Raw genomic sequence first — 12,029 nt, forward strand, 5'->3', positions numbered from 1 at the left:
TAATATGTAATTTAAACCGCAAGGTGAACACCGTAAAAAAAAACAAACGCAAAAAACAATGGCGAAATTGCTATTTTTTTCCATTGCCCCCCAAGTAAGTCATAATAAAAGTTAATCAATAAGTCCCATGTACCCTAAAACAGTACCAATCAAAACTACATCTCGTGCCGCAAAAAACAATCCCCCATATCACTACATTGACGGAAAAATAAAAAACTTACAGCTCTTGGAAAGCGATGATGCAAAAGCAAAGAATTTTAGTTCAAAAGTGTTTTTTTTGTGCAAAAGTCGTAAAACATAAAAAACCTCTACATATGTGGTATCGCCGTAATCGTACCGACCCATAGAATAAAGGTAACATGTTATTTACGCCGCACAGTCAACAGCGTGAATTTAAAACGCATAGAACAATGGCAGGATTTCAGGGTTTTTTTTTTCTATTCCCCCCAAAAAAAGTTAATGAAAAACTGATATGTACCCCAAAATGGTGCCATTAAAAAGTACAACTAATCCCGTAAAAAATAAGTTCTCATACAGCTATGTCGACAGAAAAAAAAAATAATGCTTTGTAAGGAAGGTCAAAAGTGGCTGCAGCGGGAAGGGGTTAATCTTGAAATATGAGTTTCTTTTTATTTGTAATCTCAAAGAATTATTGACGGACGTAGCCGACTACAGCGCTGTTTCCGTCAGTCCCACTGACAGAAAAGAGCTACATGCGCATGCAATGTCTTCCTCATGGGAATAGGGGTTAAGGCGTTCCCGCGTTTTTTTCGCCGCACTGGTATAACCCCTCTCGGTAGAAAAAACTTCCCTCATTAAAAATGAGGGTTCCCTAAGGGCACTTTCCTGTCCATCGTCACTGCGCTGACATGACTGACACAGAATCACATCCCAGTGTCGTGACTGACGCGTGAGGGGCAGCATCAACAATGTGCGACCCCGTATGAACGCTGCCAGGCATCGGAGAGCTCTGCTTCCACATGTACGCAGGCGCCCAACAACATGTGAAGGTGGTTTGTACATGGATGAGCACGTAACATACATTTTAGAAAAACGTTACGCATGTCGTCTCTGTGGCGCAATCGGTTAGCGCGTTCGGCTGTTAACCGAAAGGTTGGTGGTTCAAGCCCACCCAGGGACGATCACTTTTCTCATGTGAAGTTAAAGTTTACTTTCCATTTACGATGCTAATTTAAACGGTGATGTGCAATTAACCATTTTATAATGTACAATCAATCATATTGCATTTTATTTCATTGTAATTTGCATCCAGTCTCATAAAGATGTTTAGACTATTACCTGGCAACATTCCCTGGTGGTCTAGTGGTTAGGATTCGGCGCTCTCACCGCCGCGGCCCGGGTTCGATTCCCGGTCAGGGAAAGATGTTTTATTTCGTTTTCAGATTCCCGGTCAGGGAAAGATGTTTTATTTCGTTTTCAGATGTATTTTTATGATTATAATCGTATCCTTTGAGGGCCGGGTCAATTCTGGCCTTGAGAACAAGAACATATTTTTTATTTTGCCAATGCAGTCTTTTCATTCTGTCCATTTCTTACCTAAAAAAAAATGTATGTTTTTTTTTCTTTTTTTTTTTACACTGATAGAAAAAAAAATCCCCCAAAAAATCAACAAAAATAAAAAACCGGATAGATTTACTGTACGTAAACAGATACAAACATAGAGCATTACGTTTGCATATGTCCACTGAGATCAATGCTAAAAAAAACGTTATGCCGCGTATATCTTTTTTTGAAGTCCGGAATAGTGTAGCAGACTACGTTTTTTAGTACTTTCAAAATCTCAGTATCCCAACATAAACCATGACAGACATAGACCAAACCGATGTTATTTTGGTCTACATTTGACCCATTATAGACTATGTATAGGCCGAGCTATAGGTTTCAAAACTTTTTTTTAGTGTTTAAAAATGTATACGCTCGGCCGATAGCACAAACACGATGTGATGTGAATGGGGCCTTATCTCCGAGCTCACCCATTGCCGCAATTGTCCCAATCACAGCCGTCCAACTGCGGGTGATAGCGCAGGCACACCTTTTGTGCCTGCACTAGCCGTATGCTGTACATTTCTGGCGCTGGTAATTACTGCAGGCTTCTAGCGCCATAAATGTCTGACACGTGGCTACAAGTGGTTAATTTTATTTGAGACAATTTTAAAATGAAGTACAGCAGAAAAGTAGTGTAATAGGTGTTAGGGTCTGTTCACATCACCGTTCATTTCCGTTCCGGGGTTCCGTCGGAGGGTTCCGTCGGGTGAACCCCGCAACGGAAAGTAAAACTGACAGCACAGCTTTCGTTTCAGTCCCAATTGATCTCAATGGTGATGGAAACATCGCTAATGGTTTCCGTTCGTCACCATTCCGGCTGGTTTCCGGTTTTCCGATGGAATCAATAGCGTAGTCGACTCTGCTATTGATTCCGTGGGAAAACCGGAAACCAGCCGGAATGGTGACGAACGGAAACCATTAGCGATGTTTCCATCACCATTGAGATCAATGGTGACTGAAACGGAAGCTGTGCTGTCAGTTTCACTTTCCGTAGCGGGGTTCACCCGACGGAACCCCGGAACGGAAATGACCGGTGATGTGAACAGGCCCTTAGAAAAATGTCACACGTGGTATGCGCCATATTTATGCACGACTTACTTTAATTCTGTTCTATGATATACGCGAGGGATATACAGAACAAGAGAAAAGAGGTCCACATGACTCACTCATCAATATGCGCAGCGAACCTTAAGGCCTCGTTTACACAAGCGTGATATACGTGCGTGCGACGCACGTGCTTTTCACGCGTGTCGTACGCACCTATATTAGTCTATGGGGGCATGCAGACAGTCCGTGAGTTTTGCTCAGCGCGAGTTCGCTGAAAAAAACTCACGACATGTCCTATCTTTGTGCGCTGTTCGCGCATCACGCACCCATTGAAGTCAATGGGTGCGTGAAAACCTCGCATGCCGCACGGAAGCACTTCCGTGCGAACTGCGTGATTCGCGCAACAGCTGTCAAACTCTGAATGTAAACAGAAAAGCACCACGTGCTTTTCTGTTTACAAACATCCAAACGGAGTGTCATAATGATGGCGGCTGCGAGAAAATCTCGCAGCCACGAATCATACACTGATGACACACGGAACTGTTGAGTGCCTTTTGCGTACGCAAAACACAGCGTTTTTTGCGTGCACAAAACGCACACGCTCGTGTAAATCAGGCCTAAGGCTGAGTTCACACTGAATTTTTTGCAGGAGGAAAATTCTGCCTCAAAATTCCGTTTGCGATTTTGAGGCAGATTTTGACCTTCCTGTATGCCGTTTGCCGGGATTTTTGCGGCGTTTTTCGCTCTCGCGCCCATTGAGTGCTACGGGCAAAAAACTCCGCGAATTACGCGTTCGCTGCCTCCCATTGATGTCAATGGGAGGTCAAAGGCGTAATCGCCCGAAGATAGGGCATGATGCTTTTTTTTTTTTTTAACGCAAGCGTTTTTTCCTTCTTGCGGTAAAAAAAACATGTCCGCCTCCTATTGAAATCAATGGGAGGCATTTTCGGCCGTTTTTTGGCGCGGTTTCCGACGCGGTTTCTGCGTCAAATAACGTGTAAAAAAAACTGTGTGAACTGGCCCTTATTGTACTGCTTTTCTGCAGGTGTTCACACAGGAGGCAGCGGCCGGGTTACCACGGGTCAGATACGGTGGGTAAAAACTGCACAGTGTATCCAACCTGGAACCCACAGCACCTTCCGTCCCAAAAATCACACCACATTGCAGTTTTTCGGACGGAATTTCCTTTGCAGAAAACAGCGCTTGAAAAAAAACAAAAAAAAAAAACAGAAAACGGCGATACTTACCCCCTCCCTCTTTTCTGCGCGTAGTCCGGCCTCCTAGGATGACGTTTGCAGGACATGTGATGCTGCAGCCTGTGATGGGCTTTGTCCCGGGAGTCGAAACCACAACAATCAAATATTTAAGGCTTACCCTATGTATACATCATCTATATTTAAGTCCAGAGAAAACCTTTTATTTAAATAGACAAAACCCATGTAATTTAGTACACAAAACGAAATACACACTGAAGTCACGTCTCCTTCTCCCTCTTTATTTCACTTGCTTACAATTGAAATGTATAGGTTTTATCTCCAATAAGGTTACATTGCATAGTGAAGAAGATCAAAATTTCTCTCCTGAGTAGATTGCTGAAAGAATATTATAAGGAAGAGTTCTCCATTGTGTGTGAGAACATTTGGCCTTCCCTTTGGGACCACTTGTGTGGTTGAACCAATCTGTGTGCCCTCCGGTGTACAATAAGAGAAGCCTTGTATTCAAACTGCTTTCCACAGTCAGGACATTGGTGTGGCGCCTCTGCCCTATGCACCTTCTGATGTGTAATAAGACCGTATCCATCAGAGAAGTCTTCTCCACAGTCCTTGCATCGGTGAGGTTTCTCTCCTGTGTGTGTCCTTTCATGAACTACAAGACCAGACCTATATGTAAACCGTTCTCCACACGCATAACACTGATGAGGCTTCACTCCGGTATGAATTTGCTGGTGCACGAGTAGAAGACACCTAAAGTCAAATTTTTGGCCACATTCATCACACCGATAGAATTGCTCTTCACTGTGAGTCCTTTGGTGGGCAATAAGCTGAGACTTGTAGGCGTAGAAGACCCCACAATCCCCACACCAGTAGCAGGTCTCACCTGTGTGTGACCTCTGGTGTGCAAGAAGAGGAGATCTATGAAGAAAGGTTTTTCCGCACTTATTACAACTGAAAGACTTCTCTCCAATAGGTCTTCTCTTATGGTTCACAAGGTGAGACCTGTCCACAAAATACTGTCCACGATGCTCACATGAATGGGTCGTCTTTGGGATTTTCGCACCATTTAGAGCTACATCGTTTGGTGACCCAGTGACAGAATTCTTAAGCTTTTTCTTCAGGGTAGGAGTCTTTTTCTTCAATACATCTTTACTGATAACATTGTTATTTACTGTCCACGTCTCACGATCCCACTGAGGACAAGAAGATGTATGGCTTCCCATGTCACATATCGATGATCCGAAAGAGGAGATTCCTTCTTGATATCCATGAGACCTACTGGTCTCATCTTCTATAGTTCCGTCTCGGGAACCTATGTGGGAATCTTCTACCAGGGTTCTGCTCCCGTATTCATCTGTCAGGAACGAAAAGATAAAATGGTGCATTATAAAAACAATCTTTGAACGAGAGAAAACAATCACTATGTGGAAGAAACATATTAAAGGAGCACTAAACCTAAAATGCAAATATTCTGAAAAGTGCTGATAATATCACCAAGACATCTAATGTGAGGTTCTTTGAACTGGAGGTATGAAAGATAAAGTTTGTATTCATGGAGGTGGACATTTTTCTGGATACCCGCCTCAAATGGCTGCTTACAGAGAACAACAGATTGCAATCAGCTGCATGGTTAAAGAAGCTAAAATGTGCTTCAGGTTTACTGCCCCTTTAAGTTAGTTAAAAGTCTCGGAATGTTCAGTAAAATGTCATTTATTTAGGATTACAGCTCCTGACTGCTCTTTACTTGAGAATTGCTGGATTGAGATAAAATGGAAGATCCAGATGAACTGATCTATCTACTTTGATGATTATGGAACTTCCCTGGCAAAAGACTAAAACCAGATTTCATATTGAGGTGGCAGCCATAAATGCAAAAATCCTTTAATTTCGAATTATAAATGCCTTCTAAGGCCTAATAATCCAGTATCACACAAAAATAGTTCAACTGCTGAATGACCAGGTAACCTGACATGACAGATTCAGGACTTGAGGTGGCCGCACACATTAGATGTATGTCAGCCAAACCCAAAGATTTCGGCAGGACTTACCGACCATCTAATGTGTATGTTGGCGTCCCGACTCTTTCCCTAAGGGTATGTGCACACACACTAATTACGTCCGTAATTGACGGACGTATTTCGGCCGCAAGTACCGGACCGAACACAGTGCAGGGAGCCGGGCTCCTAGCATCATACTTATGTACGATGCTAGGAGTCCCTGCAGTACGGGACAGTTGTCCTGCAGTGAGGCAGGGACTCCTAGCATCGTACATAAGTATGATGCTAGGAGCCCGGCTCCCTGCACTGTGTTCGGTCCGGTACTTGCGGCCGAAATACGTCCGTCAATTACGGACGTAATTAGTGTGTGTGCACATACCCTAAGGCAGATGTTGGGGAAGAGAAAGATCGGGCTGTTGATTTTCAACATGCCCAATCCTTTGTTTGTAAGGAAATAAGCCACTGTTCGAAAAATCTGGCAGCGCCTATCTCCCTCCTCCCTATTGAAACCACATGCACGCTCAGCCGAGCCGAGAGTGCATGTTATGGGGGAATCGTTAGGAATAGCGGTCAGCCGAACGATCGCTATCTAAAGTGAATAGCCAGCCTTAAGCTATGTTCACATGCTGTGTTTTCAGGTGTATTTCGGAGCGCCCCAAAATACGCCTGAAAGAACGGTAGCTAAATGCCTACAAACATCTGCCCATTGAACTCAATGGGAAAAACGGCATGTAAAAAAAAGCCCCGTAAAAATGTCAATGGTAAAACAAATCCAAAAAAGTCTAGAAAGAAAACGTTTTTCAGCTTCTCTGAAAACAGCTCCGTAATTTTCAGCTATTTTTGACTCAGCGTGTGAACATACCCGGTGGCTATATTCACGCTTCTCCAGACGACAAATGTGTCCATAGGCTTCTACTGGCCAAATATTAAAAGAAAGGACACTGCCTAAGACAGTCCACTATACGACCTCCAATGATCTTAGGGGGTAATACAGGGATAACATAAGGAATTTATTGAGGGGCGTGCTCCTATTAATAAATTAGGCGCACTTTAGTCCAACTTTCCTTATATTAAGACTGGCATATGAAGCAGCAGTCCTAAGAAATTCCCCCGCGTGTGAATCCACCCTTAGAATGCAATACAGCCCTGAATTTTCATTTTTGTAAATTACACAATTACCCCATACATGACCAACCTGCACTGGTCTCTGTACAGAAATTCACCTCTTCTGTGTCCTTCCCACTTAATTCCTCTTCTCCAAGAAAAACAATATTGAAACTGTTCTTGTATGAACCTACAACATTCAATAGAAGAAAAAAGTTTCTTTTATTTAGGGCAATTTAAGATTGACATCTTTGTTTTGCACAACTTGACTTGTTTACGGCCTTTTTTACAAAATGAAAGGTATTTTTAAAGCCTATTTAGTATTTATTTTCTATGGAACCCCATGTTAGACATTATATCATTTTTTGGCAAATTCTGGTGCAATCTGATGTCTATGGTCCCTGATAGTCTCCCAGCAGGAAAATAATGATCAAAAGGGTGTTTTTTTCGCCCCGTTTTGTTATCATATAACGTTACCAGAGTATCGGTCCACGGACATCCCTTCTTCCAGCACCATATTTTGATAATGATCCTTATGTTCTTCTATGTAGTCCCATTCTTCCATGGAAAAATAAATTGAGATGTCACCACATTTTACTGGTATCTGGAAGAAGGGGTTAACACATACAGATCAGGAACCGAACAGAAGCGTAAAAGATATATTTCATACATAAGTAAGCCTCACCTCTCCGGTAAGCAGGTGCATGGTACTGTGGGGGGAAGTTTTCTTCACGATGACATATTCCTATGAGACAAGGCGTGTATATATATATATATTACTGATCCTCCTTGTACAGCCGTCATACTCAGTTTAAAGCGTAACTCCACCTAAACTACGATGCGGATAAAAGCATAGCTTGTAGAAAGTTACCCCTTATATCATCCACACATAGGGTTGTCACCAGGCCTGAACTAACAATGGGAAGAAGGTGCTGGTATAAGTTTACTGGTTTACCTGTAGTGTCCATTTAAATTTTGCAGTTTAAAGTGTAGCTAAATGTTTGACAAACATCTGACATGTCATAGTGACATGTCAGAAGTTTGGATTGGTGGGGGTCCGAGCACGGAGACCCCCACCAATCGCTAGAACGAAGCAGCTGAAGAGCTCGTGTTAGCGCTCAGCCGCTTCGTGTCTGTTCAGCTTTTTCCGGAAAGCCGATGTATCGGAGTACGGGCTCATAGACTTTGTATTGCGTCCGTACACCGATACATTTATTTCCGGAAAAAGCCGAACAGACACGAAGCGGCATGTCAGAAGTTCGTCGAACGTTTAGCTGCACTTTAATGTTATTAAACCTGTTCTGCAACCTGTGGCTCTCCAGCTGTTGTGTAACTACAACTCCCTGATAGGGCATACTGGGAGTTGTAGTTTCACAGCAGATAGAGAGCCTCAGGTGGCAGAACACTGATGTTTAGTCTTAATGCATATAGTCCAGTCCATAACAATGATGCATTACTGGGGCTGAGACCTATAAGAGGGTGGACATGGTCCAGTATATTTTACCTCCCCTGTCAGCAGGTAGATAATTCCTAGCGCATGGTTCAGAATCTTCTCTGCAATCTGCTTTTTCATCTTGATCATCGTTTCGCTCTTGACTGACATCTAGAAAAAAAATAATAAAAACATAAATGCAAAAAAAACATATTTATATTACATCAATAAAGTGTATAGGGGAAATATCATCCAGCAATGCAATATTGTTAATTCCCTCCTGTAGAGAAATCTATATTATTCCCGATCACTGGAATCGTGGCTTCTGTTTATAACGGAGCCTTGACAGTTATGACGGATTCATTTTCTAACAGATCCCACTGACATTCATCAGGTTTCCATCGTGGTTCCAGTATTTTTGATGGAAAGAATAGCGCCGCAGAGACCCTATTCTTGCCGTCAAAAACACCGGAGCCCCAACAGAAAGTGAAAAATAAGGCAAATGTAAAAAACGCCTTGCACTTTAGGGGGTATTCCCCTCTCAGACATTTATGGCATATATTGCGGATAGGAATACCCCTTTAAATCCTGAGATGCAAAGTTGCAATCTACTACAAATTTTGGCAGTTATCACATCACGTGTGTCGCTTTCTAAATTAAACACCATTGCAAATCCTAAATAAAGAAGTCCATATCACTTATCTATCCAGGTGAACTACTAGTCCCGAGATGCCCATCTATGGAGTCCTATGACAATGCATGCTGGGACTTGTAGTCTTCCAATAGCTCCAAAGCTGTCCGTTCTATAGCAGGATGTCAGATTCCTTATGTGTAAAAAGCAAAGACGGGCATGAGCCTCCCGCTACACATACACACCCCGCTAATAACGTACAACGTGATCTTCTATAATCCAAACAGAGCAGAACGGAAGAAGAGAAGCGTGTATCTAAAAATTCCAGCGCAAAGGCTTCTGGGATTTGTTGTATAACGGTTTGTAAAGGTAGCGCCGTGAGAGCATCGGGCTACTACAATTCCCAGAATGCCGTGAGAGAAGGAAGTCAAGCAATGGGCATCAGCGTCTCACGTGACACGTGTAGGACACGATCTGTGGTTAGTCAGCTGCGGCTCCCAGGGCATGCTGGGAGTTGTAGTGTCACATTAGCTGAAGATCCTCAAGTTGCAGTTTTCCTGTAAGGCAAGCAGTGTAGCCTTCTGTGGAATTGTCTTTTTTCCAACAATTTGCCTTGTTTTGTGTATGCTGGTCTATAGTATTGTTCATAGTACACTACATCACTGTTATTAAAGGGGAAGTTAGCGTCCACTTCTTCCACCCTTGCAGTAGAAGGCAGTCTACATGGTCGTCATATCATCCCAACTTTGAAGTATTGTAAAAAGGTACAACAGATGTGGCCTGAGAAGCGGGCTACTGCAAATGTTTTCCCTGTTAAGCCACGCCTCTAACCTTGCCCAATCCCCGCTCATACACACCCAGTTCAGCCCACACAGTATTATTCTCCCATAGTGCCCCCACACAGTATAATACCCCATAGTGCCCCCACACAGTATAATACCTCCCAACTTTCAAGTATCACAGAGGGATAAGCCTCCCAACCGTCCCGGATTCAGCGGGACAGTCCCAGTTTCCGGGGCGGCTGGGGGTATGTCCCGCTGCCAACTGTATCTGCGTCCTCAGGATGTAGATACAGTTTAACCCAATTCTGAAGCAGGGAACCATCAGGAAACTCCTGAGGTCATGATTATCTTGTGTTTACATTGAGAGGTTTGTTTACCTCTGTGTGTTCGTTGCGTGGTTCTTCTGGTCATACAGTTCCTGGCATGCTCTGCTTGTGTCCCAGCATGCAATTTGCCGGCAGCAGGGACTTATCACGCCGACTACACCCAGCTATAACCATTTTCTAATCTCTGTCACCATTTTATTTCTCCCATTAGATCAGTGGGAGCTGAAGATAAACGTGCAACATATCAGTGCTGTACCATACATCACTCTCTTGCATAATGGTAAAAATAAAACCTCATTTGACCCCAAAAATTTATATTTCCATATGTCATATATGGGACAGTGATGTCAGGAGCTTCACCAAGGCCAGAGTCCCCAGGCAGAGCATCTACCTGCGCTCTGCCTGGGGACTTTGGCGCTGTGGAAGCTCCTAAAGTTACTGTCCATATATGGACAGTGATGTCAAGAGCTCTTCAATGCCGGAGTTTCTGACCAGAGCATCGCAAGCGTTCTGTCCAGGGACTCAGGTCCTGGGGAAGCCATTGACATCAATGTCCATTTATGGACACTGACTTCAGAAGCTTTGTAATGCCGGAGGGGCCGTAACGCTTTGGCCAGGGATTCAAGCCCTGGAGAAGGACCTGATGCCAGTGCCATATATGGACAGTGATATCAGGAGGTTCCCCAGAGCCAAAGTCCACAGGCAAAGTGCTTCTGATGCTCTATCCAGAGGACTCCGGCTTTGGGAAGCTCCTGACATCACTTTTCATAGTGATGTTGGGAGCTTACCAAGGTATACGTTTAACGTATTCCTGTGACAGATGCCAAACACTATATCACAGGATTAGATGACATACGTCACCCATAGACTTCCAAACGGTATACATTTTTTTGTGGGAGCACTCATGATGGAATAGTGTAGTCTACCGCGCTATTCAATCCTTCAAAAAAAAGATATATCAATGTATACCAGGCCGACGTAGATCAAAAGGACACTCTTTTGGTCTTTGTCTGGATAATGTAAGCTCTATGTACATGTTTATCTTGTACTCCAAGACTTTTCCAGACATGATAATCGTAGGGCAATAACATGATGTGAAGGGAGCCTAACACTATATCACCTATCGTTATAGCAATGTCTTGTTGAACTACATAGTACATTAAATACTTTTTTATGCCCTATTTATAACTTTAAAGTGAATGTTCACCTTTGAATACGATTAATTAGGAGATTTTTTAGATAAATAAATTAATTCTGTGCAGATTAATTTCTTAACATATCTTTATAGCAGTCATAGTTTTCTTTTTCTGATACAGAGCTCCAAAATCCCTGCACAGACATAGATTTAAAACAAAACATTGTGGCTGCCTGCAGCCGCCACTAGAGGGAGCTGATGAGCTTACTGCATACTGTGTAGACATTGAAAGCTATAATAAAATAGTATGCAGTTAGCTCCCTCTAGTGGCTGCTGCAGGTAACCAGCATGTTGTGTTTTAAATCTATATCTATGCGGTGGATTTGGAGCTCTATATAAATAAATATTAAGAAACAGAACAAAATTGTGGACCTTAAAAACGACATGGTGTTGAAAGATGAAAATTTCCTTTAAGCAGGTATGGAAGATACCCAGTGGCTTCAGAGACGGCCCTAAAGCCTTCCATAAATGAAAAGTCATACAAGTCTACTATCTTGGAAGAGGCTGAATGACTACTATATTATAAAATGTAAGATGCCCCTACCATGCCCGATTTTCTGGTGCATTTTGACTATTGGGCTGATAATCTGGCCATGTATGGTGAGATATTGCGTGAAGTAATTACTCAGTGTTTCATGATGACATTTTGCAACATTTCCAACACGGTTACAACAGATCGTTCCCTTTTTCTGGGGATGGGAAGATGTCTCAAAAAACGGTGACAGACCCACAGTC

General features: G+C 42.9%; 1 protein-coding gene and 2 non-coding genes across 4 annotated transcripts; 2 read left to right on the forward strand and 1 right to left on the reverse strand.

Moving 5' to 3' along the window:
* Positions 1-1,067: 1,067 nt before the first annotated feature.
* TRNAN-GUU (transfer RNA asparagine (anticodon GUU)) lies at positions 1,068-1,141 on the forward strand. The gene has a single exon. It is a non-coding gene; the product is annotated as a tRNA-Asn (tRNA).
* A 168-nt stretch (positions 1,142-1,309) lies between these two features.
* Positions 1,310-1,381, forward strand: TRNAE-CUC (transfer RNA glutamic acid (anticodon CUC)). The gene has a single exon. It is a non-coding gene; the product is annotated as a tRNA-Glu (tRNA).
* Positions 1,382-4,087: 2,706 nt separating this feature from the next.
* Positions 4,088-9,514, reverse strand: LOC142659651 (uncharacterized). Of its 2 annotated transcripts, none has more exons than XM_075836012.1 (6): positions 9,253-9,514; positions 8,433-8,531; positions 7,614-7,673; positions 7,406-7,532; positions 7,020-7,118; positions 4,088-5,181 (listed from the first exon to the last, which is right to left on the reverse strand). In XM_075836012.1, the coding sequence occupies exons 2-6, from the start codon at positions 8,529-8,531 to the stop codon at positions 4,217-4,219; spliced, it is 1,350 nt and encodes a 449-aa protein (XP_075692127.1). In that variant the 5' UTR covers positions 9,253-9,514; the 3' UTR covers positions 4,088-4,216. The 2 variants fall into 2 exon arrangements, with proteins under 2 accessions (XP_075692127.1, XP_075692126.1); XM_075836011.1 differs by having other exon boundaries at positions 9,237-9,513.
* Between the last annotated feature and the right edge of the window lie 2,515 nt (positions 9,515-12,029).

Source organism: Rhinoderma darwinii, chromosome 8 (assembly GCF_050947455.1).
Source record: "Rhinoderma darwinii isolate aRhiDar2 chromosome 8, aRhiDar2.hap1, whole genome shotgun sequence".
Lineage (NCBI taxonomy): Eukaryota > Metazoa > Chordata > Amphibia > Anura > Rhinodermatidae > Rhinoderma > Rhinoderma darwinii.

Excerpts from the sequence above, each read along its gene's own strand:
- LOC142659651 (XM_075836012.1), bottom strand. The coding sequence starts at position 8,531 with ATGTCAGTCAAGAGCGAAACGATGATCAAGATGAAAAAGCAGATTGCA. Across the intron at positions 7,533-7,613 it reads TGCACCTGCTTACCGGAGAG|ATACCAGTAAAATGTGGTGA; the intron begins GTGAGGCTTACT and ends CCCTTCTTCCAG. Across the intron at positions 5,182-7,019 it reads CTGTACAGAGACCAGTGCAG|ATGAATACGGGAGCAGAACC; the intron begins GTTGGTCATGTA and ends CGTTCCTGACAG.